This window comes from Lissotriton helveticus, chromosome 2_1, assembly GCF_964261635.1.
Source record: "Lissotriton helveticus chromosome 2_1, aLisHel1.1, whole genome shotgun sequence".
In the NCBI taxonomy this organism is placed as follows: domain Eukaryota; kingdom Metazoa; phylum Chordata; class Amphibia; order Caudata; family Salamandridae; genus Lissotriton; species Lissotriton helveticus.
The window spans coordinates 1,874,643,796-1,874,671,648 of record NC_136059.1 but is presented as its reverse complement, the minus strand read 5'-3'; the positions used below and the strand labels follow the sequence as shown (position 1 = coordinate 1,874,671,648).

General features: G+C 48.5%; 1 protein-coding gene across 1 annotated transcript in view; it reads right to left on the bottom strand.

Annotated features, from left to right (window-relative positions):
- The window catches only part of NAA15 (N-alpha-acetyltransferase 15, NatA auxiliary subunit), a 689,053-nt gene that overhangs the window by 479,182 nt on the left and 182,018 nt on the right, over positions 1 to 27,853 (bottom strand). Inside the window, exon 5 of the mRNA XM_078676786.1 lies at positions 23,047 to 23,181. Coding sequence (XP_078532912.1) covers positions 23,047 to 23,181 — 135 coding nt within the window. The remainder of the gene's footprint in view (positions 1 to 23,046; positions 23,182 to 27,853) is intronic.

The following is a 27,853-nucleotide window of genomic DNA, read 5'->3' as shown; positions in this document are numbered from 1 at the left end:
CCTGCTCAAGCGAAATCCCGGTACGTCCTGCAGCCAGCAACCTCGAGAAACCCGGAGGACCTACCTGTCTTCAATCCCAAAGACTCTGTCTACCGTGAACACCGGATTTGTTCACCAACAGACTGGAGCTCTGGCAAGATCCTCAAGTTTGCACCACTCTGCACCAAACGCCCACGGCCCGAGTTCAAGTGGCCCAACACCAAGAGGAGGTCTCAACGGCGATCCTGACCCGAGATTTGGCAACCCCTGACCTGCCTCAAGCCGATGCCTTCAGCCTCAAAAAGGAAGCCCCCCAACCGCGACCAGGAGCTGGTAAGAAGATCCCACCCTAAAAGGCACCCCTGAACCAGACGCCTCACGGCCTTGGGTGGCCCAACTGACGGTGCCTAACGAATAGTTTCTTACCTGTCGGTGTAGTTTTGCAGCTTGAAGATCTTTCTGGATTCACTATGCTGTGCATATTCCGCAATCTGGTGGTTGGGTTCGGAATCGTAGTCTTTTTTTCTCTCTTTTTTTTGTCGTAGCCCAGGTGGGCGTCGACGTCCCACCATTTGGTGTCCCTTTGGTGACGTCGGCATGCTTCCGGCGGAAGCTACCACCCTTGAGCGCCATCTTCGGATTCTTTTTTCTGGTTTTTTTTTTGTCTCTGTAGTGAATCCATGGCTATGTGTGTTAATTGTTTGTTCAACGTAATTCTTTCCACGTATCTTTTCACGTATCTTGTAAGCTTCAACTTGCTTTCTTCCCTATGTGTTTCCACCCTCTTCTCCAGCCTCATCTTTCTGGCGGAGGCGGGTGGGTTCGCTAGTGAATCCAGAAAGATCTTCAAGCTGCAAAACTACACCGACAGGTAAGAAACTATTCGTTTTGCAGCGCGAATCTTTCTGGATTCACTATGCTGTGCATAGATTTTGTAGCGGTTTTCGTTACTTTTGTGGCGATTGGGTGGAAGATGAGCGTTGGTTGTTGAATATATGTTGAAGCACCTTTTGTCCTACTTGTGCTTCTTTGTTCATCTGTACATCCACGCAATAGTGCTTAGTGAAAGTGTGCACTGAAGCCCATGTTGCCGCCAGGCATATGTCCTGAATTGGTGTGTTGGCCAGAAAAGCAATTGTTGCTCCTTTCTTCCTGGTGGAGTGGGCCTGTGCCCCTCCTGTTAGCTCCTGGCCAGCTTGTTTGTGGCAGAATTGTATTGTCTGTGCGATCCATCGAGCTATGGTGTTTTTAGTCACTGGTTTGCCCATGTAACTGTTTGCGAAGGATACGAAGAACTGTTTTGTTTTCCTGTGTTCCTTCGTTCTTTCAATGTAGTGCATCACAGCCCTTCTTGCGTCTAGGGTGTGGAGCGACCTCTCAGCGCTTGTAGTGGGGTTTTGGAAGAAGCTAGGATCTGAATACTCCGATTCATGTGGAACCTTGACACCACCTTTGGCATGAAGTGTGGGTCTGTTCTCATCACGAACCTGTCACTGTGTATCTGGATGTAGGGTTCCTGCAGTGTGAGAGCCTGCAGTTCGCTCACCCTTCGTAGCGAGGTGATTGCTACCAGAAAGGCCGTCTTCATCGTTAACATTTGCAGTGATGCTTTGTGGATGGGTTCGAAAGGTGCTTTCATGAGCTCCATCAGTACCACATTTAGGTTCCAGGCCGGTGGCGGAATTCTCTTTGGCGGCGCTATTCTTTTAGCCCCTTCTAGGAATCTTTTTACGACTTGGGACGTAAAGAAGCTTCTCCCTGTTTCTCCTCTTGTGTATGCTACAATCGCTGCCAGGTGCACCCTCAGCGAGGATGAGCTTAGCTTAGCCTTAATTAGGTGCGTGAGGTACCTTAGCACCGTGGATTCCTTGGTCAGTTTCCTATGGAGTTGTTTCTTGCGACACCATTGAGTGAATCTTTTCCATTTTTCCCCATAGCACTTGCGTGTGCTGGGCCTTCTTGCCTCTCGCAGCACCCGCAGGGTGCTCTCTGGTAGTTTTAGGTGTGCGAATTCTAAGTCCTCAGGAGCCAGGCTGAGAGGTTGAGGCTCTCTGGCTCTGGGTGTAGAACCTCTCCGTTTTCCATGGAGAGTAGGTCTCTTCTTTTTGAGAACTTGTGGGGTGGCCTTTGCACCATCTCCATTATCTGAGAATACCAGGTCTGTCTGGCCCATTGTGGTGCCACAAGGATGAGCGTCATGTTGCTCTTCATGCATTTGTTGAGAACCCTGGGGATCAGTGGTATCGGGGGAAAAGCGTAGGCAAATGTTTTTGACCAACTTATCCATAGGGCATTCCCCTGGGACAGTGCCTCTGGTTGCCTGGATGCAAAGTATTGGCATTTTGCATTCCGGCGTGTTGCAAACAGGTCTATTGTTGGCGTGCCCCATTTCCTGAATAGTCTCTCTGTTTCCTGACTGTTGAGTTCCCACTCGTGGGACGCTGAAGTCTGCCTGCTGAGCCAATCCGCTTCTACATTGTCCTTCCCTGGCAGGTGTATGGCTAGCAGGTCTATTTTTAGTGGTATAGCCCATTTCCAGATCTCCTGTGCCAAGCTTGACAGAGGGAACGATTGAGTTCCCCCTTGTTTGTTTATGTAAAACATCGTTGTGGTGTTGTCTGTTTGTATTAGCACCTTCTGGTTGTACAGGTGTTTCTGAAAAGCCTTGAGGGCTAGCAACACAGTTTTCAGTTCCAGGTAATTTATGTGCCTGACTGCATCTGTAGGACTTCACAGACCCCTCACTCTGAGCCTGTTCATGTGTGCGCCCCACCCCTTCTGGGATGCATCTGTGGTGATGGTCACTGTTGGGTCCGGTGGTGTTAGAGGTTTCCCTTCTGTTATTCTCTCCTTGGTCCACCACCTTATCTCTTCCTGCACCCTGTGCGTTACAACTACTAGATCCTCCCAACTTCCTGTAGCTTGTGACCATTGCTGTTGCAGCCACTCTTGGAGTGGTCTCATTTGTAGGCGTACATTGGGGACCAGGTGTATGCATGATGCCATCATCCCCAAGATCTTGCTCACAGTCCTCACTGTCAGAGCTCGCCCCTTCTGGTAGTGACGTTTCTCCCTCAGTAGGCTGAGCGTTCTCTTTTCGCTCGGTAAGACTCTGCATTGGACGGTGTCGATCTGGGCTCCCAGGAAGATCTTCACTTGCTCTGGTTCCATTGAGCATTTGCCCCAGTGTATGGAGAAACCCAGGCTTGCTAGCGTTCTTGTCACCTGTTCTGCATGCTCTTTGCATGTCCTGTAAGAGCTTGCCTTTACCAGCCAGTCGTCGAGGTGGGGGTACACGCGTATCCCCTTTCTTCTTAGGTGTGCGGCCACTGCCGCAAGGCATTTGGTGAACACCCTTGGTGTGGACTTTAGGCCGAAAGCCAGGGTCGTGAATTGGTAGTGATCCTTGTTTACTGTGAACCTTAGCATGTGCTTGTGCTGCCTGTTCATGGGGCTGTGCAGGTACGCATCTTTGAGGTCTATGGTGGACAAGAAGTCCCCGGCCTTTATCTGTGGGATGACCTCTTGTAGGGACGTCATTTTGAATTTTTGAGTTTTGACGTATTTGTTTAGGAACCGTAGGTCCAGGATGGGTCTCAGACTTTCGTCCACTTTTGGTACCAGGAAGTAGTTTGAGTACACTCCCTTGTTCCGTTCTTTGATGGCCGCTTTGAGGAGGAGTTCTTGGGCTTCCTCTTGCAGTAGTTGCAGCTCTCTTCCCGAGTGCTGTCTTTTCTTTGGTTTTCTGTTTGGTGGCCTCTTTTCCAACTCTATGCCGTATCCGAACTGCATAATGTTGAGTATCCACTTGTCTTATTTTTCTCCACTCCTGGAGAAAAAATCTCAATCTTCCTCCTACCGGCGTTACATGTTCCTTTGTGTCTTGTCCGTGTAGCCCTCTCCTCTTTGTTTTTCTGTGCTCCTCCCCCGGAGGGTTTGGGTGGTGGGGCACTTTCTCCTGTGTGAAGTCACTTAGAGGGGGGTTGTTCACCGCCTCTCCTTCTCTGGGTCTGTCCATTTCCTCTTGACCGAAAGGACTGGCCCCTGCTTTGGTAGTTCCAGCTTTGCCTCTGCTGGCCCTGGTGGCCTTGGTTGTCACTCTGTTGCCCCTGGTGGAAACTCTGGTGAGAATCTCCTCGCTGACTTCCACCTCTGCCGTTCGGCCTCCGTGTAGGAGTGCCCCTTCTCATCCCCCTGAACTGCAGGGCCCCCATGGACCTTGCAGTCTCGTTGTCCTTCTTCAGTTGGGTGAGCTTATCATCAACTGGGGCTCCGAACAGTGTTTCACCGTTGAAGGGTGTGTTCAGGATGTTGTTCTGAACCTCAGCCTTGAAGCCTGAGATCCTGAGCCAGGCTTGCCTTCTCTCTGTGATGCCTATAGCCATCAGTCTGCTGGATGTTTCTGCCCCATCCAAGGCTGTCTTCAGGCACGAATTGGCAATGCTCTTCCCCTCTTCCACAAGGTGTGATGCCCTCTAACGGTATTGTTCCGGGAGGTGCTTGAGCAACTGTCCCATCTCCTCCCAGTGCTGGTATTGATGCCTATTCAGGAGTGCGTTGGAATTCGCCATCCGCCAGTGTGTTGCGGCGTTCCTCTCAATTTTCCTGCCAGTTAGATCCATCCTCCTGCTTTCTTTGTCAGGTGGGGGTCCAGACGTTGTTGGGACGTTTGCCCTTTTCCTGGCCGTTGCAGCGATTATAGAATCTGCTGTGACGGATCCTTTGATGTAAGCTGGGTCTTGGGAGGAGAATTTGTATTTCTTCTCTGTCCTCGGCGTTACTAATCTGCATGTAGCTGGGTCCTTGAAGGCTTCCTTCCCCTGGTCTGTGATACTCTTGAGCACGGGCAGGAACTGGCTTCTTGTCTGTATGGGGAGCAATGTCTCGAGCAGGAAGTCTGCTTTTGGCTTCTCCTCTTCCAGCTTAACTCCATAAGCTGCTGCCGCCTTTCTTACCACCTCATTGTATGCCCCAATGTCATAGGTGGCGAAGGCCTCGTGGGGTATGTTTGCACCGCCTCCTCTGGGTTTTCGGCCTCGATGTCCTGCCATTCCTGCTCTTGGGCCGTCGAGGAACCTGAGCCGTAGCTGGACTGCTGTTCCCCGTAATCCCCTTCTGTGTAGTAGAGGTCTTCCTCCTCTTCGTGCTCCGAAGGTTCCGGAGTTTTCGGCGGCTCTTCGGCGTCGAACTCCTCGAGCTCCTGTACCTCAGCGACGGTCGGTGCCGGCTTCGAGGGGATCTTGTAACTTCTCATTTTTTCATCGAAGTCCTTCTTTCTCTGAAGGATGTTCTCCATTTCGGCCTCGAGCCTTCTTCTCTTTCTCTGCATTTCTGCGGCCTGTTCGTCGTCGAGCGTTTCGGCCGCTCTCTTCGGCGGCGTCGTCGACGTCTAAGCTTTCTTCGGCTCCTTTTCTTTCGACGTCGAAGTCGAAGTCCCTTTTTCGGGGGCTTGCTTCGATGACCTTTGCTTTTCGCTGGTCTTCGGCCTCCGGGAGTCCTTCTCGGAGGATCCGCTGGGCTCTTTTTCGGAGGATGCAGCTTCGGTCGTCGATTTTTTCGGCGCCGGTGCTCCTTTCGAGGCTCAGTGCTCAGACTTTTGAGAGTCTGCCTCAGGTTTTCGAGGCTCAGTGGGAGTTTTCGGGGTCGTAGACTCTCCTACCATATCAGGCGTTTTCTTATCGGTCTCAGTGACCGTGAAGTCATCTGGGCCTTCGGCGATGTTGTCCTCGTCGTCGGTGGAGAGGCCAAGTTCATAAAGCGTCGGGGCTTGGCCCTTGCCCTGCATCGTGTGGTGAGCCGTCCTCTGTCTTTCTCGAACTCGGAGTGTCTTCGGCCTGAAGACGGAGCAGGCGTTGCAGTCTCTGCTCTCGTGGTCGATTGGCAGGCAGAGGTTGCAGACTGGGTGCTGGTCCTTCTGTGCGAACTTGTGGTGGCAGTTCTTGCAGAATTTAAAGGGCGTCTTGTACATCCCTGCGCTCAGGGGGCCCCCTGTGTGCGCATTCCTCCAAGGACGTCGAAGATTTCGAAGTTTTCTCCTTTCTTCGTCGTCTCCTTTCTAAAGGTCCTCTTCTCTCGATCTTCTCAGGTCTTCACCGTTGAAGATTTGCTGTATTTCCTTCTTTTCTCCTCCAAAACTTCTGGAGCTTCACGCGACGATCCAGACCCAACGGCGGAAAAAAGAATCTGAAGATGGCGCCCAAGGGTGGTAGCTTCTGCCGGAAGCACGCCGACGTCACCGAAGGGACACCAAATGGTGGGACGTCGACGCCCACCTGGGCTACGACAAAAAAAAAAAAAAAAGAGAAAAAAGACTACGATTCCTGACCCAACCACCAGATTGCGGAATATGCACAGCATAGTGAATCCAGAAAGATTCACGCTGCAAAACCAACCCAACCCCCAAGATCCCAACTTACCTCTCCAAGTGGTGGTCGCACCCTAGAAGACCTTAGTCTTCAAGCCTGCAGTGCTTTTGCAAACCTGAGACTACCCATTGAAAGCTACAGGACTTCTGACTCCAAAACAGCACTTTGCACCCGGCCGCCCCAGTGCCGCTTTGCTCCCACAACCCAGTGGCCTACTTGTCAGCAGCCACGAACCGGAGGCCCCTATCCTCCATTGGATAACATTGGGACTCAGCACTCTGTACCCGGCCGCCTTAGTGCCGCTGAGGGTGTAACAAGAGTATATCCTTGACGCTGGGGTGCCACGGAGTCTAACCCTAGAACACCAACTCCCACAACAAAATACTTACCTTAAAACCAATAACACTATTTTCCTCCATAGGAAAACAATGACTGTTTTTCTATGAAAAGTTTTTAAGTGTGGAGTTGGAAAACCTAAATAAATTCTTTAAAATTGTACTAACAAAATCGATTTTACTTACCTGTTTACAGGATATGTCCCTGTGTAGTATCCATGTATACTACACTGTGTAAGAAAAGTAATCAAAAGTAACATGTAATTTTACTAAAAATCCTATACAAAGTATATGTACTGTATTCTGAAAAACATTGCATTATCAGTAACACTACTGTAATCAAATCAAAGTACATTTACAATTGCAATCCAAACTGTGTTACAACTGTATATTTACTGCTAAGTATTTATCACTGACCTGTGCCAGGCTTGCTAAGTTCTAGGAAATAAAATAACTAAAAGAATATTTTTATACAATAACAATTGGTCTGAAGTTCAGTCTTTGAGTGTGTGAATTCATTTGCTGAATGAGTGTGTACAACAAATGCTTAACACTGTCCGCTGATAAAGCCTTAGTGCTTGACCACACTACCATAAATAGAAAGTGAGGTGCTATCTACTTTACCTCTGCCTACCTTTGGGGTTCCACTGGACTCTGTGCACACTATACTTCACTTGGTATAGTATATACACAGCCAGCTTCCTACACCCATGGAATCCAGATTCCGGCGACCCCGTGATTATGCATGACTCTGCAGGAAAATGCAGACTGTCTTTGAGTGGCCCAACACCACGAATAGGTTTCCCCAGCGATCCTGACCTGGGATCTAGTGAGCTTCGACCTCCCTCAAGCCTCAAGAAGACGGCTGCAGCCTCAGCCTGAAGGGTCACCGCGACCAGCGCTGGTAAGAAAACCCAGCCCGAGGAAACACCCTAGCACTCGACGCCCCACGTACTTGGGTGGCTTTGGCGTTAGTCCATGTATAATGTATTCCAACTCATTAATATGCAATGTGGAAGTCTATTAATAGAGCATTATTAATATCCTTAGAATCGGGACGCTGCGGTCCTTAGCGGCAGCCGCATCCGCTGGTGTTGTATCGTCCAAGTGAGCGCAGATGGAATCTGTGTACACTAAATTTTGGTATAGTATACACAGAGCCAGATTTCTACATATAGTATAAAAGAATGTGACGTATGGGCCAGTACTATTCTGTCCAGAAAATCCGTTAGTCTTTTCAGGCTTCCTAGTCTCCACCATTAACCCACCTATGTCTGGGCGGTCAGGAAACAGCTCCCTCAGCGTCATCCATATAGTTGGGGCCTGTATGTATTCAATGCAGCCCCTCATGCTAGGTGTTTGTCTGCGAACTTGCTGGGATGCAACCTCGGCAAACACCCTGTTAGTCTGCTCTCCTCCTATAAGGCTACTAAACAATTTGAAATCGCATATCGCCAACTTTATTCCCGCTGTATTCTTCTCAACACATAAGATCCACTTCCCTGCTCCATCCAGAAATGGCAGTAACTTTGTCCTTAGCCCTTTTTTTATCCATTTGAGCCAACAGCACATTGAAGGTACCTGACATGCACTCTTGAAGGAGGGGGTACCTATTTATTTTGATAAGTGTAGGAAGCTGGCTCTGTATTTACTATATCAACATAAGGTATAGTGTGCACAGGGTCTAGTGGAACCCCAAAGGTAGGCAGAGGTAAAAGTAGCGAATACCTTACTCTCAATTTGTGGTAGTGGTGGCGAGCAGTAAGGCTTTATCAGAAAGTAGTGTTAAGCATTTATTGTACATTACATGTTTCTCCGAACACCATAAAGCCTGGTCCCGGTTGGACTACTGGCTGGCGTCTCGAGATGTGACTAGCTGGGTGGTGAAGATAGCTCACCTGCCAAGAACGTTGACGGATCGCTCCCCATGCCTTTTGCGGCTGTCGTTCCCTGACTCCAGGTGGCAGGCATTTTCTTGGAGACTCCCGGCACATGCATTGTTGGATGAGGCGTTCAAGGAAGAAATACGGAAAGCTACTTTACTCTTAAAACAGGCTCCGTCGACACTAAAGCGTCTTTGTGGGAGGCATTTTTAGGTGGTTATTAGAGGACAATGCATAGCAAGGCAGGCGGAGGTACTTAAAGCGATTAGGATCCCGCTGTCATCCACTGAGGCTAACATCAAAGATCTTGAAACACAATATTACTTGGATGGTACATCCGCTACACTAGCGGAGCTGAAATCCAAGTTGCTAGACTATGACGAAGAGGCACAGAGGGAGGTGAAGTTTCTTGGGAAAGATGCAGAGGCGCGTAGATTTGGAAAGGGGATAGACCGGGACGGACGCTTGCCAACATGATTTGCACCTCGAAGTCCTCTGCCTATATCCCCGATCTGGTCAGTAGGAATGGTAATTTGGTCAGGGGTCCAGAAGCTATACTTCATGAGTTTTCTTCGTTCTATTCTCAGTTATATACTGCTACGAAATCTAGATGCCCGGACGGCATGCAGGCCTTGGACACCCTTGAACTGATCTGGTTTAATAATTGACACAGGGAGTACATGGACTTGCCATTTATGTTGGAAGACGTTACTAGCATGATTAAGGGTCTGCCCCTGGATAAGGCCCCTGGGTCAGACGGATTGACAACAGCCTTTTATAAGACATGTGGAAGAGCTAGCGCCCCGACTTCTGGCAGTTTGTGAAGAAGCTCAAGAGACTGGTATTTTGCCCCAATCGATGCGAGAGGCGATCATAATTACTCTGCTAAAACCTGGGAAGCTTGACACCGAATTAGATTCATGTCGGCCTCTATCGCTTATTAATGTTGATGTCAAGATATTGGCGAAATTAATAGCAATTCGGGTACAACCAATGGTCCCCCTCATTGCTCGTCCAGACCAATCGGGCTTTATATCAGGGAGGTCTAGCTCTCATAATCATATAACCGTTTTCTCGGTTCTGCATTACTTACACCCGGATGTGCAGGCAGCAGCGATATTTTTGGACGCAACTAAAGCCTTCGATTCGCTTGAATGGCCATATTTGTTTGCGATATTAGAACATTTTTACTCTTTTTATTAAATGGATCTGGCTATTATATACTGAGCCGACAGCTAGGCTACGTACTAATGGTGTTTTGTCTGAGCCATTCCCGATCTTGCGCGGCACACGTCAGGGATGCCCTCTATCCCCTCTATTATCCGTCGCCACGATGGAGCCATTAGCCGCACGCATCAGACAACACCACAAGGCGACGGGAATAGGGTTTAGTACTCATAGCCTCCTTATATCGCTCATTGTGGATGACGTCACTCTGTATATCCTGGACCCAGCAAAGAACATATATGTAGTGCTAAGGGAATTTAGTAAATTTGGAGGGCTGGCCAGAATATCCATCAATTGGGCTAAATCAGTTATATTCCCCCTGACAGACAACACAAAGGCTGTGACCTCTGAGTTCCCACTGAAGTGGGAAGCTGAGAAGGTAAAATATTTGGGAATTTGGATAAGTCGGGACCTACAAGAGGTGTGGAACTTGAATTATGGACGGACCATGAATTGGCTGGAGTAGGTGGTTACTCTCTGGGCTAAACTTCCGTTATCCCTGGCAGGGAAGATCAATCTGACGAAGATGGTCATATTGCCTACATTTTTGTATCTTTTTGTGAACTTGCCGATCATACTCACACAACCGTTTTTCAGAACACTACGCCCCCTGTTAACATCTATGGTTTGGGCGGGTGGACAGGCTCGAGTGTCGTGGGAGCTGTTGTCTCTGCCGCTAAAACAGGGAGGTCTGGGCGCCCCAGACATGAAACTATATGAGCTCTGTGCACAAGCACAATTTCTGCACTATTGGGTGCACCCAATGCCATTTCAGCCACATGTGGCGGTGGAGACGGACGCGTTAACACCGGTTCCTCTCCAAGTGGCCTAGTATCAGCCATATAGACGCCCCACGGACGGAATTGACACTTCTGAAACCCTGCGAGGGGCTTGGGATGGATTGCGGAAGCGTGCAGGAGTCCTGATTTTAATATGCCCCATCAATCCCATTGGCACAAAACCCAATGTTACCAAACATAAAGGACGAGATGAGTAAAAAGGTAGCGCAGAAGATTAAGCTACACACTTTGCGGACCTCTACCCAGGGAACACATTTAGGGACTACCCAGCTGCAGAAGAGGGTCAGGTGGTGCCGTTCGGAGAGATGTTCCTTTATCACAAAATACGAGCTGCTTGCTGAGCGTTGCATAGCGAGTTTCCAGCCCCGCCCCCCCCCAACCCCCTTATCAGCCCTAGAAAACTTGCTGAAATCATCACCACGAAAACTTATAACCAGACTCTACACACAAATGCAAATCACTGCATAATGCACTATCGAGGTGAAACGAGGAGCTCTCTCCCCCACTGACAGAAGATCAATGGCAATATTGTTGTAATCAGCTCACTGAACTTTCACCTAACTATAGACTTCGGTTGATTCATTTCAAATTTCTACACAGATATTACAGAACACCTACAAGTTTACACCGCATGGGATTGAGGGGTGATGAGTGCTGCTAGCGTTGTGGGGTAAGCCCCGCTTCTTTCTTACATATGGCATGGAAGTGTTCTGCACTAACTTACTATTGGTCCCAGATATTTACGCAAATGAATAAGATCCTGGGCATGTCTCTGTCCCTATCCCCAGTATTGGGTCTGTTGGGTTATGTAAAGGACACACGTTAAGAAGCGCAAACTAAATGCCCTACTATTGTTATTCACAAAACGTCAAATTGCGGTTCACTGGGGGAGGAGGAAGAAGCCTACAAATATTGAGTGGGTTAGAGCGGTTACATATGGCCACTCGCAGCTCACTACTTTCTGGGAATTGATGCCTCCCACCTCATGACCTCTGGAAATATGGGAGCCGTTTGTTGCCTGGGCTCTGGAAAAGACAAATGGGGATGAGGAGGTTATGCAAGTTGTGACCATAAGTGCAGATGTGGAATAAACACAATATGCTTATTTGATATGTTGCTATGATGGATGCTGCAGGGTGGGGACTAGTATCTGCCTTTTTAATATTGTATTACTACCTCTGAATGTTCACGGTTTTCATGGATAATGGTCCTGGTGATAGTGGGCAATATCGCTTTTGAAGGCACATAAAGATGTACAAATATTAGGTGTATCCTGAGATATTGTAAGATCAGATAATGTATATGTGGCAGGCTCGTTTGTTGCATTAAAATGTACATTGCCTTTATTTAGAAAAAAACAATAAATAACTTTTTTTTTAAAGCATTTATTGTACACAGTGAGGCGAGAAATGTCACACACAAAGACTGAACTCTGACCAAATTATTTGTATAAAAATGATCATTTAGTTATATTTTACTTTCTAGAACCAAGCTAGGCCTCGTACAGGTAAGTATAATAACACTTAGCAAGAATAATGCAGTTAAATACAGTTTGAATGCAGTTGAATTGGTTACAGGCAAGTCATTTGTTTATAAAGCAGTTTGAATTACTTTTCAAATTGTTTCAAGTTACTTTTTAAGTTACTTTCTCTACTCAGTGTGATATGCCCAGATATCAAACTGGGACATTTCCTAAAGGAAAGGTATGCAAGTCAGTTTTTGTACATTTGCAATTTCTTAAGGTTTTATACAAACCAATGCAGTCCCATGGGGAAAAAATTATGTTATAGACTTAATGGTAAGCACTTCGGTTTGGGAGTTGGTTTTCTGGGGTTAGAACCAGGGTTCCTCCAGGGTCAAGGATGCACTCTCAAAGCACCCTCAGCAGCACTATGGCAGCCGGTTGAAGAGTGCTGATGCCCAATGTCATCCAATGGGGGATAGGGGGGCCTCCAGCTGGTGGCTGCTCACGAGCAGGCCACAAGGTTGTGGGAGCATAGCTCCTGGACTTAGGCTCAGGGCAAAGGGGGATCCGATTTAGCTCAACAGGTGCACCCACAGCGGCACAGGGGCTGCCGAGTGCAGGGTGCTGTTTTGGCTCGGGGCCCTGTTTTCAATGGGGATTCTCTGGTTGCAACAAACACTGCAGGCTTGGGGATGAAGATCTATTGGAGGCGATCCATCGGTTAGAGAGGTAAGTTGGGATTTCTTGAGATGCCGGAACACCGCCAGTTGGGCCACCCAAGGCCGTGGGGCATCGTATGCAGGGGAGTCTTTTGGCATTGGGTTTTTCTACCGGCTCCAGTCGCAGAGAGACTTGAGGTAGGTTAGGGCTCACAAGATCCCAGATCAGGATTGCTGGGGAGACCTCCTCGTGGTGGTGGGCCACTCGAACAAGGGACGTGGGCATCGGGTGCAGAATGGTGCAGACTCGCTGATTTGGCCAGTGTCTGTGGGTGAGCAAATCCGGTGCCCACGGGAGACAGTCTTTTTTGAGAAGTCAGGGCAGGTCCTCTATGTTCTGGGGGCGCTGCTGGCTGTAGGACACGCCAGGATTCCACTGGAGGAGGTCGGAACAGACTGGTAGGGCTGGGGGCAAGGCAGTTGGTGTCGTCCTCTTCTTCCTTCAGCATGGCTCTTCGGTCCTTTTTCTTCTTTCTTCTTGTCTGACGAGGCAAGGCTCTGCGTTGCCCCTAAATACTAAAGTTAAGGGTATTTCAGGTAGATACAGGTTGGGTATGCCCCTATTATGCCACCCTCCAGTGGGAGTGGGCATAAGCCTCACTCTGGTTGGCTGGGTCCCCCCATCTTCAAGATGGCATGAATTGAGAGTTGTGCTTCGCCTCCCCCACATGAGGGGTGGGGTTGGCCAAGGTGGGCACACCTCTCCTCCTATCTTGGTTATCCCACCGATTATCCCGCCCAAAGTGAGGGTCAGAACAGGTGGGAAGCCAGTTGCTGGGAGCAGCAAATGGCTGGGTCAGTTCACGAAGGCAGCAAGCCTTTGAAGCTTCCCCTACGTGGACCCTGCCCATCCTGGGGAGGAAGCTTGACACTTCTGCCCAAGATGAGCTCTGTTTCAGGACCCCAAGAGCGGGAGGTTCTCGAACCAGGGGTCCAGAAACATGTCTAGGGGTGGCAGCTGGCGAGCAGCCAGTTGGGACACAAGTTAGGTCATTTTTCTGGGGCATCTCTAAGAAGCCCGCAGAGTGCATTTGCCATTAAATCCCACACTGGCATTAGTGTGGGTTTAATGTGCTGATTTCCATTATGGTGCTGTGGAGTTCGTAATGACAAACTCCCAGACCATATACTCTTTTATGGCTTTACTGCACTTACAATGTCTAAGAATGGACTTACACTGTAGGGGTACAGGGGCTCATACACATGTACCCTCACCAGTGGTATATATAGTGCACCCAGCTAGAGGGTTGGTTTACCTATGCAATAGGCAGTGGATTGTAGGCATGGCACACAAGGATGTGTGCCATGTCGACTATTCACTTTGCTCTGCATCAAAACAGGAGGCTGCAATGGGCAGTGTGCGGGTGTTGAGGTACAGGGCCTCTAAGGGTGGCACAATATGTGCTGCAGTCCTAAGAGGCCTTCTCTGGTCACAGTACCCATGGTACCTTTTACAAGAAACTTACATGTGGCCAGAGAGTTGCCACCTGGGTTTGCAACAGTACAGATTTAGGGAAAGAACATAGGCCCTGGGTACCTGGTTGGCAGGAACCCAGGGCACACTTAGTCAGAGAGCATCAACATCAGGCAAAAAGTGGGGGGCTACCGTGCAAAACGGGGCACTTTCCTACATGCGTTTACATGGATTAGGGCAGGGAATCCCTTTGAACATACACACTCCACAATTAATAAAGAGGATCACAATGTTCTGAATAATGGTAGATTGCTTGGCAAGGAGATTACATCGGGGAGCGTGTAAGCCCCAAACCAAGATCAGATGTGGGTGTTTTTCTCCAAACATTGTCAACCCCAATGGCCCCACTGGTTGTGCAAATGATTTCTGAGTGGGAAACTAATTGCATGGCTGATGTAATGCTGAATCACTCCCTCCCCAGTCAGATCTGAAACACCCAGATCCGTTCGAGTTGCGCCACAAGGAAAATGCTACTTACCAGTATGCATCTGTTCTTGGCATGTACAGCTGCAGAGTAGTACACTTCGCATTAGATCGCCACCTGGTGTTGGGCTCTGATGATTGCAGGTTGTTGTCTTCTTGGAAGAAGTCTTTGTAGTCACTAGATATGTGACTCCTCCCTAGGACAATACTGCGCATGGTCATCAACTCCATCCTCAGATTGTTTTTCGCCATAATGGGAAATGGAGTTAGTAGAAGTAAAGAGAAAGGATGTCCATGCGTGTGCATCTAAGTAAGATGAGAACTGAAACGGATACAAGTCCCGGGGAGGCGGGTGGGCGTCTACGACTCTGCAGCTCTACATGCCAAGAACAGATGCATACTGGTAAGTAGCATTTTCCGTTCGAGGCATATGAGCTGCAGAGTGTACACTTAGCATCGATTGTGCAGCAGTGTCTCCCCTAGTGGTGGTCGCTTGTATCCGTTGCAGTAGTTTGAAGCAGTGTTCTAAGGACAGCTTGGCCCACTGCAGCTTGCTGCTTGGCCTGCACATCAACACAATAGTGTTTAGTGAAGGTGTGTGGTGTAGACCATGTTGCTGCCTTGCATATGTCCTCTAGTGGTATATTTCCTAAGAAAGCCATAGAGGCTCCTAGCTTGCGAGTAGAGTGCGCTCTAGGAGGAACTGTTAGTGTACGTTTTGCTTTTTGATAGCATATTTGTATACACTTTACAATCCACCTGGCAATCCCCCCCTTAGAAAAGGGGTTGCCCTTGTGTGGAGGAGATAAAGATACAAATAATTGTTTTGTCTTTCTAAAGTATTTAGTCCTATCTGTATAGTATAACAGAGCTCTTTTAACATCTAAGGTGTGTACGGCCCTTTCTGCCACAGAGTCTGGGTTTTGGAAAAACACAGGTAGCTCTACAGATTGATTTAGATGAAAAGGAGTGATAACCTTTGGTAGAAATTTAGAGTTAGATCTAAGAACCACTTTATTAGGATGGATTTGAAAAAATGGTTCTTGTATTGTGAATGCTTGTATTTCACTAACTCTTCTGAGAGAGGTGATGGCAACAAGAAAAGCAGTTTTCCATGTTAGAAATTGCAATTCACATTGTAAGGACAACGTTTAGGTTCCATACAGGAGCAGGTGGTAACCTAGGTGGGATTATTCGTTTCAATCCTTCCATGAATACTCTGATTGCAGGTACTCTGAAGAGAGATAGATGTTGCCTATTTTGTAAATAGGCTGCAATTGCTGCAAGATGCAGGCGTATGGAAGAATAAGCCAAATTGGACCTTTGTAGATGTAAAAGGTAAAAATTATATTTTGAATGGAAGCATCCAGTGGGTCATTGTGATTATTTTTGCAATATATTGCAAGTCTTTTCCATTTAGCAGCATAACACGCTATGGTAGTGGGTTTTGTAGCTTCCTTAATAAATGTTCATACAGTCTGGTGGTAGGTTTAAGTAACCAAACTCTAAGACTTCAGGAGCCAGATCGCCAAATTCAGTTGACTTGGTTCTGGGTGTCTTATTTCTCCAGGGTTCTGTGTTAACAGGGAGGGTGTGAGCTGTAACTTTTGATGTGGAACCAGGGAGAGATCTAGTAGTGTGGTGAACCACGGTTGGCGTGCCCATGTGGGAGCTACTAGTATTAGTTTGAGAGACTTGTCTGAGCTTGCGCACTACTAGTGGAATGAGTGGGAGAGGCGGAAAAGCGTACGCAAATCTGCCTGACCAATTCATCCATATCGCATTGCCTTCGGACCGTGGGTGTGGAAACCTAGCAGCGAAGGTTGGGCATTTTGCATTTTCGTGGGTGGCAAACAGATCTATTTGTGGATGCCCCCACATTTGGAAGAATGGCTGAAGAACTTGTGGATGTATTTCCCATTCGTGAATCTGTTGTGACTGCCGACTCAACAGATCTGCTATCTGATTGTGAACTCCCGGAAGGTGTTCTGCTGCAGATGTATGTTTTGAGGAATGGCCCATCTCCAAATGTTCTGTGCGAGCTGGGACAGTTGCAGAGAGTGTCCCCCCCCCTGTTTTTGTATATAGTAAATGGCTGTCATATTGTCCGTCCGGATTAAGATAGCTTTGTTTTGTACTTGTAGTTGAAAAGTTTTGAATGCTAAGAATATTGCTACCAGTTCTACATTGTTGATATGGAACAGTTTTTGTTGGTTGTTCCATTGGCCTTGTGTGGTATAATGTAAGAGATGGGCTCCCCATCCCGTGAGGGATGCATCTGTCGTGAGCACTATTTGTGGAACTGGGTCGAGAAACGGCCGTCCTTTTGTCAAGTTTTTGGGGTTCCACCATTGCAGAGAGCGATACGTACGGCCGTCTACCAACACCAGGTCTGTGAGCTGACCTTGAGCCTGATTCCACTGTTGTGCTAGACATTCTTGTAATGGACGCATTTGCAGTCTTGCATGTGGAACTATGAAGATGCAAGATGCCATCATGCCTATTAGTCTCATGAACACTTTGGCTTGGAGAGACTGCTGGTGTTGAAAAATGGAGACTAAGGTTTGAATGCTGTGTATCCTGGCTGGACTGGGATACGCTCGAGCTGTAGATGTGTCTATGGTAGCTCCTAGATACTGATGAACATGCGAAGGCTGCAGATGCGACTTGGTGTAGTTTATTGTGAACCCCAAGTTGTGCAACGTTTGAATTGTTTGATTTGTGTGTTGGACACTGACTGAATGATTTGGCTTTTATGAGCCAATCGTCGAGGTAAGGGCAGACATGTATCTGTTGTCTTCTGAGATGTGCCGCTACTACTGCTAAGCACTTTGTGAACACTTGTGGTGCTGTAGTGACCCCAAATGGAAGTACTTTGAACTGGTAGTGCTGTCCTTATATTACAAACCTTAGATACTTCCTGTGAGCAGGATGTATAGGAATGTGAAAATAGGTGTCTTTTAGGTCTAGTGTTGAAAGAAAATCGCCTTGTTGCAGCAGTGGGAGTACTTGTTGCAGAGTGATCATGTGAAAATGATCTGATTGTATGTAATGGTTGAGGGGCCTGAGGTCGAGAATTGGTCTCAGTGTCCCGTCCTTTTTGGGGATTAGAAAGTACAGGGAGTGAACTCCTGTTCCTTTTCTTCTAAAGGAACCAATTGAATAGCATCCTTTTGTAGAAGCGCTAGAACTTCCTGTTAAAGCAGAGTCAGATGGTCTGTAGACATTGGATTGTATGTATGTTTGGGGGGGTTGCTGTGAGTTCTAGGCAGTAGCCATGTTGGATAATCTGTCTCACCCACCTGTCTGTTGTAATGGAGTTCCAGACAGGTAGGAACTGTGATAATCTTCCCCCTACAGGAGTGGAATGCTGTTGGGGGAGCAGAGGGAAGTCACTGTTTGGGAGTGGAAGAGGAGCGGTTGTTGTTACCTCTACCTCTCCCCTTATTATTATTGCCTCTGTATCCTCCTCTAAAGTAGCCTTTGTTAGAGGGGGTTTGTGTGTGCGTCTTGAAAGATGATGTTGTATCTGCTCCGGTTTGCTTGGAGCCTCCTCTATAAAAGGAGCGACGAAAAGAACTTCTAGTCTGTGTGGATTGTAACACTCCCATAGACTTAGCTGTGTCTCTGTCCTTTTTCATTTTTTCTAGTATAGTGACTAATTCAGGCCCAAACAATTGATTCTGATTGAAAGGTTGGTTTAAGATGGTAGTCTGCACCTCCGCCTTAAACCCGGAAATGCGTAACGACGCATGTCGTCTGAGTATGACACTAGTATTGACTGTATAGTATATGCTGTGTCAGCAACATCTAGTGCACATTTTATTGAGGCATTGGATATTAATTTGCCTTCCTGTATGAGGTCTGTTGCCTGATCTTTGAATTGATCTGGGAGGTGTTGCAGTAGTTTTTCCAATGTAGCCTTCCGGGACGGCTATGGCTATGTCGGGTGCCGAGGCGGGGTTCAGCCAAGTCTCCGTCAGGAAAGCAACGTCTGGGGAGGTTGAGTCGAGTAGGTCCCAGAGTTCAACGGCATGTTTTCGGGCGGAGCGGGTGTTGAGAAGGATGCATCTGAGGTGGTTGGGTTCTTTCCTGGTCGGCAGCACGGTGGGGCGGATGCTTGTGAAGCTGCAGTTCCGGCAGGTGAAAGCTCCATGGGTGCGCTTCGGGGCGACCAGGAAGCAGGTGTGTGATCATCCGGTGTTTGAGTGCGTGGAGGGTTCTGGCATTATAGCAGTGTCGGGATAAGAGGGGCCGGGAATCCCTAACCTTCCGTAGATGTTACTGATCAAACAGCCAGGTCTTAACATTTTTTCGTAAACGCGAATAGTTGGCTTCTTTTCGTATGAAGGTGGGAAGTGTATTCCAGATGGATGGACCTAGATAGGAGAATGATCTCCCACCCACTCTAGAAAATTTGAACCTCGGCACACAGAAGTTAGCCGCGGTTTAAGATCGTAGCTGACGAGCGGGTACATAAGGATGCACTAGCGCTTGAAGATATTTGGGAGCGGTACCAGCTTTTATCTTAAACATATAGCTCAGGGCTTTGAATTTAGTGCGATTCTCCACCCTGAGCCAGTGTAGGTCACGTAGGTGGCCGGAAATGCTAGATGTTTTTGGAACCTTACAGAGCAGCCTGGCAGCAGAGTTTTGGATTAGCTGCAATCTACGTACCACAGCCTTATTTGACCCAAGATAAAGGATGTTGCCGTAGTCAAGTCATGATGTTATAAGAGCATTGACTACTGTCTTTTGGGTGGAAACGGGTAGCATCCAAAGAATTTTCTTTAGCCATTTTAAAATGGTGAAACATAGGGCCGCTACTTTACCAGTTTGTTGGTTCATAGATAAAGTACTGTCCACAATAACACCAAGGTTACGAACATAGCTAGTCGGAAGAGGGAGATTTCCCATTTGAGTAGGCCAATGGGAGGATTTCCAAAGGTCTTTATATTGTCCTAAGATAAGAACCTCCGTCTTATCTCTCTAGTTTTAACTGGTTTATGGTCATCCAGTCAAAAATATCAGTAAGACCCTGTTTAAGATTGGAGGAGGCCAATGGACTAGAATCCAAAAGGGAGAAGATGATTTGAGAATCATCTGCGCAGGTCATGAGGGTGAGACCCACTTTGTCTGCTATATCTGCTAAAGATTTAACATACAGGTTAAAAAGCAGAGGGCTAAGAATTGAGCCCTGGGGTACTCCATGCAGTGAAGTAAAACTTTTTGAGCAAGCTGAGGCTGACATAATTTGAAAAGTGCGATTTTACAGAAAATAACAAATCCATTCAAGTGCTGCACCACATACACCAGTGTTTTCAACTGTTTGGCCGTCATCTAGGAGCTTACTGATCTTTTCAGTGACTCCTAAAAGTGCTGTTTCAGTGGAGTAGCCAGCTCGAAAGCCAGATTGAGAAGAATGGAGACAATTGTTTTCTTTAAAATGTGTTAGAAGAGAGTGGAAATGTCTTTGTAAAATTTTCGAAAACACTGGTAAGAGAGAGATGGGTCTGTAGTTGGACAGTACTTCGGGGTCAGCCATTGGTTTTTTTTTTTTAATAAGGGGTTCACCATTGCATGCTTCCAAAGGGTAGGTACAGTAGATTGTAGGAAAGAAGTATTGAGGGTATCAAGAATTAACTCCAGATGGGAGGATCCCATTACTAAAGAAGGCAGGGAAACAAGCATTGTGTTGATCTGCTACCCATTTCAGTAAAGTATTGATACGTAGTCTGCAAGCAGGCTTCAGGTAAGGCCAGTATCTCTGAGGCCAGTCACATTACAGTATGGTGGGGGGGTTAGAAGCAGCCACTCTCACTTTGGTTAGCGGGGGATACATGTTCAAGGTACCACAATTAACCAGACCTAGACTCTACTGTCAAGCACCTCTTGATAAAAGGGAGAGTAATTAAAGTCTACTCACAGATTGTAAAGTTGACTAGCGGAAAAACAAGCAGTTCAGAAAAAAGTAGACAGGTGTATTTTGTTCTGTAGTGACTGTCATGAGATAATATGACATTTGAGCTTTAAGTTGTGAGCAGCTGCAAGCAATAAATCACCATCAAAATTAAAGTGCATAGTAATGCGATTTTCTCAAGTACGATACTGTTTCAATCTCTTGGGACTTCCTGGACGCAGTCCTCCTGCGAGCGGGCTAAGGGCCACCTTTCTGCAAGAAGGTCCACTTCCTTTATAATGGCCCCAAGGCACAGGTCCGGGTGAATGATATTTTGTCCACCCCTCCCTAATCTAACGGGGGTCGCGCCAGGGTTGCCCTCTTTACCCATTATATGACCTAACTATAGAACTCCGACGTGCCTTATGCAATGTGATGCACATAAACAAGGATGGAGGTGGAGGAAGTGGTATTGAAGATCCAATAGCGTTATACACTGAGGACATTCTCCTCCAATAGCGTTATACACTGAGGACATTCTCCTGTTCCTTGGTGACCCTCAGGTCTCAGGACCCTGGTGCCTGGAGGTTCTTCATCTCTACTGTGAAGCCTCTGGCCTCCAGATCAATATGATTAAGCCCATTTTGGGAGACGTGGGGGGATGCCAAGGGGTGATACTGGTGCCTTCATCTGGGATCCACGTGTCCCATCTCCCGGACTTAGCATTGGCCCTTCATTTCCATCACCTGGCCCTAGCTTTCGATCAGGGCTGTGCTGCTGGATTAACTTTCCCCTCAACCTCATGCGGCAAATCACACTCTAAGATGCTGCATCTTACTCACTACTTAAATGTCCTGGTGAACTTCCCCTATCCTATTCCCCAAAGGTGGTTTCACTGCCTGACTTCTAAACTTATAACCTTTATATGGGCTAGTAACGTCACAGAGTGGCATTTCCCTCAGCACGCAAATAACCCTTCGACGAGGGTCTTGGGGTGTCTGACATTTATGTGTACAACCTGGATGCACAATTGGTACCTATTAATGATTGGTTTACTTAAGGCTGGGATGACCCTGCCTACCGCCTGGAGCTCCACCTGGTGAGCTTTGAGGGACTCTCCTGCCTCCTTTATGGCACTCTTCTACCCCAGACAATGCCACCTTCTACCTGGGTGTCGATTCTTTGCTGGAGGGGGGCCTTATGCTTTAATCTGTGGGAACGCTGCCTAATGGGCATGACACCCCTATGGCAGGTAATGTGGCTTCAACTTCTCTCTTCTTTCGAGGGCTTCACCCACTGCAACCGCATTGGAATTACATACTTAGGGTATGTTTATAAGGGAGACAGTCTGATGTCCTTCCAGGACCTGAAGGACCACTATGCCCTGGCCGACACACAGTTTTTCGATTTCTTCAGCTGTGGCATGCTTTGCGGTCACACCTCTCCCCAAACACTCAACTCCCAGATAACAGCCCACCAAGATTTTCCGGTGACGCCTGGGGAAAGGAGCAATATCCGTGATCTACAGCTCCCTGATAATCCCTGCCCCGGACGGCTTTGACTCTCTTCGCCAGAAATGGGTTAACTGGGTGGGTGAATTGGACGAAGACGATTGGTGGTAGGCCTGCGTGGCACCCACTTGTGCACGATCCAGGTAAATTACCTACATGCAGCCTAGATCTCCCCACGCATCAAATATCTACTGCCCAGGCAGCATGCGCGTGTTGCGTACTTTCCGCTGCTGATGTCTTTCATATGCTGTGGTACTGCCCAGCACTGCGATCCTTAAGGGATGGGGTAGGCCAGGAGATTTCAACGGTTTTGTGACATTCCATTAAGTTGACCCTGCATATTTTACTGCTGGGACACATGGAGGAACTTGGAGGCCCGCATGCTTAACGGACCTTTATTGGGATGGCAAGTCTAGTGGTCAAAAGGGATGTGGCCCACTTGTGGAGATTACCCACACCCACCCTCAATCGAGCAGTGGCGCACAGGAGAAGATTGGTGTGCAAAACAAAACAAAAAAAGGTTATGTTGCACATGGGTGTCCTCACAAACATGACTGGAAATAGGAAGGTGGTGATCCTCTGATGGACTCTTAATGTGAAATGACTGATTCTTGCCAAAACCACAATATGTATTGGTATAATTCCAAATGTATAGCTTTCGTTGATTGTGATGATGAAAGAACTTGCTGCATAAACACAAAGTTGATAATAAAAAAATAATTAAAAAAAATGAGTATGATACTGATCCAGTGAAAGCTGTTTATCGTAGATACCATCTGCTTATACTTCGAAAATGGTTTCTCTTCACTTAACGCCCGAGATCACTTCAAACTTTTTTTAACACGTTTATGAAACTTTTACCTGGCCAACTAAACATTTAACCCTGTTTTCCAGTGATCCACTGTCCTAAGATTTATTCAAATAGGTTACATAAAGATTTGGACAGACAACTTTCTTTGCCGCTACCTGCTGGGTCTTCCTGAATTCTTCTAAAATCTTTGCTGCCATTTCATAATCCTCCAAGAGGTGATAAGCTATAGCATAACCAATCCAGGATGCCCGTTGTGCAGGTCGAAGCTGAAGCAACTGGTACCTGGTTTCCTAAAAGATAAATTGAGTTTCATTACTAAATAGATTAGTTACACAACATAGTATCACTTAAGCAACCATAAAGCAGTCGTTGTACTGCACACATGCTCTGGAAGGGACTAAAAACGTTTGCAATCATGGAAATTAATTTTAACATTAACAAGCCAGCATTCTTATCCAAACAATTATGTGCGTGATTGCTCGTTGTGCCACTGGATTCAAGCGAGCCTGCCTGATGAGTAATAATAGGAAACCGGTCCTAGGATGCTTGTTTCCGGTCCAGGGAGGACCTGGCACAGCAGATCGGGCTGGACTGTTCCCATGAGGAGCAGGGTCAAGGCTGATTTGCATATGGCTGTGTCCAAACTGGGGTGGAATAGTGAGCAAAATAACTATGGATTGAACCCAGATCTGTGACTGGGAGGTGAGTGGTTGAAAAGTTTCAGCACTCTTTCCATCATCTTGTTGCGATTGTTGTGATTAATTAAAACCATAACAAATTAGCATGAAATCATCAAGTACAATACAATTGTTTAAAATGAACACGTTGTCAGTACAAATAAATCAGAAATCTTCAAAGGAGGTGTGCAATTCATAAGTGACAGTGTGCATTAATCTGGGATGCTTCCCTTCCTACGAGCCAGAGCATCGGTTCGATCCGTTACCTTTCAAGTTTTCCGATAGCAAGGTCAAAATATTTGACCAATCTGAAGAATTGCTGTACATCTTGACCCAGCACACACAATGCAGTCGCCTCATTAATAGTGTGTATCCCCAATTTTAAGAAACAGTGCCTTAATAAACTAATTCAGAGCCCTAATAAGAGGAGAGAGAGTTTAAGAGGGAATGATTCACAGCTATAGTTACAACTTCAATAATATTTACAGTGCATTGAGCCTTGTTATTTCCAGCTCACTCATACGTCTCCTGCGAGAAGGCAGAACCTGATTTGTATGAATGCAATTCTTTTCTCAGATTTTTGAAGTGACTCTTCGGCTATTTCCTTGAGGGAGATGTAGCTCTGATGAGTGTTCCAATCTTTGTTAAGTCTTGAATCGTTTATAATTCTGGTAAGATTCGTGATGACATTCGTAATATGCATTTTTAAATCAGTACAACGCTACTTCCCTAAGAAATTCTTGAGCAGGCCTACTACAGCTTTTTTTTCCCCAGACACTATTTAATGAAAAGTAAAATCGGCCATTCTAGTTAAATTAGTAAGCCTAAATTCCAATCTCAATTGACTGACATGAACATACTTGGAAGACCCAAATCATATCAGACTGCGGTGGACAAGACTGTCTACGGATCTTTATTTAATTTAGAGCCATATTAAAAGAAGCAATATCGAATAGATGGAAAGAATTTTGCTCTGAACAGTTCCAGGATAGAATCTACACACAGGCTACTTAATTTAAAATACATCTGGCGGAGCGTGACCAAGATGGCGGAGTGAGCAGAGTCACTGCTCCCGAGCTCCTGCCGACGGCCTGAAACAGCACCGGCCTGTGGGCTGTTATAGCCCGTATCGACTACTTTCTGGGGGCTGGAGGGGGCTGGAGAGGTCCCGGTATCAGTGGGGCCAGCTTTGAGTGGAGATGCATACAGATCTATCGGCGCCGACCCTGCAGTGAGCGGACGGCGCGCAAAACTAACGGGGCCGCGCTGGCTCGCTTGGGGCTGCAGGCAGGAAAGCGAGAGTCCGCTGAGGCGAAAGACAGACCTTTGAGCTGCTCGGAGGAGGCGGCCTTTAGTGGAGACATCGGTACGATTGGTGCCGCCGGGGCAGAGAGACTGCGAGCACAGGAGCCTGGTGAGAAGCCGGTGGGAAGTCTGCCCGCCATCTTGGGTGAGCGGCATACAGGTCCTTGGACCCGCGCGGCGACTGCCGTGGGCCACTCCAGGCACCTTCGCGCTCCCCCGCAGGAGAATCGCATTGGGAGCCCGGTGGGGTATGTGAGCAAGGGGCGCGGCGGCCTATCACCCGGACAGAGCAGGTTCGAGTGACGGAGCAGCCGCGGCTGGGCCCGCCCCCTCTCCCCGACTGGGCCTCGGGGACCGCGAGGGCCCGGAAGAGGCCTGACATTATGGAGCTCGGGTGCTTGGAGGAGGCTGAGAGAGGCGCAGACCGGAGGTATGAGACGCCGGAGGCCGCACCCGAGCACCGAGAGTCCCGATCCTCTCCATCTGATCCGGTGGGCCAGGGGCGGACATCGGCGCAGCGGGCCTGCTGAGACGGCACTGGCGGCGGTGGCCTGGCGACTGCCCCGTGGCTGGGAACCGAGGTGGTGCGGAGGAGCGGAGTAAGGGCCGCCATCTTGGGGAGACCTGCAGCGCTGGAGGCGGCCGTACCAGGAGAGCTCTGCGGGCGGCAAAGTGACTGCACTGATCGTGGCTGCCGCTGCAGGAGGCAAGGTTTCAGTGCTGCGACAACTCTCCAGCGGTATGAGCCCACAATAGGGCTGGAGAAGTGACCCGGCCCGCCATTGTGTGCACGACCCAGGAAGTGCTATCGAGTCTGAGGGAGATCGGGTGGCATGCAACTCCAGCAGCGGGCCTACTGCCAGTTCGACATTGTGGGCCTCACTGGAGGAGTGTGAGGTGACCTGCAGCGCAGAGCGACACGGCAGGCCTGTGCAGTGCGGGCTGGGTGTGACTGAGGCAGGGGATCTAAGCGGCAGTACATTAGGTGGAATAGCGGTCAGTGGCCCGGCCTTGAGGAGGAGACGCCCAGGGCCCTGGATCTTTGGAGGGGGGAGTCTGCAGTTGCGGCTGCGATTGCCGAGGCCAGAAAGACAGCGCCATTGTGGCTTTGCGCATGGAGGTGGTGCTGGGTGGGCAGAGACAGTGTCGGAGGCCTGGCCGAGTGAGAGGGGTGAAACCACCGAGGCAGTGGTCGGCGAGGGTGGCGGCCGGAGTCAAGCCCACCAGTCGATCTACACCCAATTGAGGGAGTCCGAGCGAAGCAAGTGGCGCCGCCACATAGCAGCACTTGCCCAGGGGCACGGGAGTCTGCTGACAGAAGAGTGGGGTGAGGAGGCTCTACAGCGACGGGAGCTCACCCCGGAGCCGGGCTGATGGAGTGACTAACCTTGGCACCACCTATTATTTAATCCGATATTGGGCCTCCCCAGAGACTTTGAACTTCAGGGCCAGCACACGCCGATAGGGAAAGTTCACTCCTGCAGTACGATCAGGCTAGTGAGGGCCTCCTACGACTCTTTCAGGTCCCGGGGAGGCGAGCTATGTCCTCCGCAGAGAGACGCAAAGACAAGACCCTTAAAGACTTATTTGCGAAGGAACAGACTGGACAGGCAACCTCTGGCATGGCGACCGACACCGTTGCCCAGACATCAACGCGCACAGATTGTGCAGAGCCCATCACCAAGGCGTTTCTTGAGTCCATGTTTGTAGCTCTGCGTGAAGATATTCACACACTCAAGAAAGAGTTCACCACGGAAATCAAGGAGGTTCGTCGAGACATGGATGCCATAAGAGAACGGCGCGGACTTGGAGGGCAAGGGTGATGGGAGGGACACGGAACTGGCGGCACTACAGCAAGAGGTCCTCAGGTTCCACGATCAACAGGTAGATCTCCAATCCCACCTGGAAGATCTAGAAAACCGCTCCCGTCACCATAACATCCAGATCCGGGGAGTGAAGGTGGACGACGGCTCGAAGGACCTTTTTACCTACACGAGTGAGCTGTTCAACCATATCCTAGGCAGGCCTCTAGAGACAGAATTACGCACAGACCGTGCGCACAGAGTTGGACCACCGCGTGCTCCATCGGCCCCCACGTCGGACATCCTGGTCTGTGTCCAAGACTACCGCACCGAGGAGGCCATCCTGCAAAAAGCGCGTCAAATGCACCCGGTGGAGTTCCGGGGCCAGATGCCGGTTCTGTTTCAGGACTTATCTGCGTTCACTTTGCAAAAACGTAGAACCTTCAAGCCTATCATTCAGCATCTTCAGCAGCACAACATATCCTACAGCTGGGGCCATTCATTCCATCTGGTGTTTCGTAAAGATAAACTATACCAACTACGTTCCCCGAGGGAGGCCTGTGGGTTGCTGGGGGTGGATATCCAGAAGGAAGAGAGTGAAGATGAGATCACTAGGGACGCTACAGCTGACTCTGGGTCTCGCTGGCGCATGCGGGTTGTAGGCGCCGACCCAGGAAACCCCCTGCTGCGGACATCACACAAGGCCAAAAATCGGCTCTTGCGGCAGTCGCTGCGGAATTGGCCAACCTCTCACCGGGCTGACATCGGACATCACTTATAGCTGGCTGTCTGATTAGTTAATGGCCAGGTCGTAGGCGGGAGGAGGGGCGGTTCGTTGTTGGTAGTCTAACCCCAAAGACGTTTTCACTGATCGACGATGGACGATGGGGGACAGTTCCCTCTTTTCAACTGTTCTCATGTTTCGTTGCTGTTTCTTGAAGGGGGGTTTTGAGGGGGTTCTGGGGTTCCATGTCCACTTTCCTTTTAGAGCTAGGCCAGTCCCAATCGCCTGCGGGGCCCTCGGCCATCTGGGCGTCTTACACCCTTGTTGTATCATGAGTGGCACAGTATTTATGCTCTCCATCCTTTTTAGTACCTACTATGCGGGTCACCACGCTTAAGATCTTAACCCTGAATGTGCGGGGTCTTAATCTGGTAAACAATCCGGTAAAACGCAG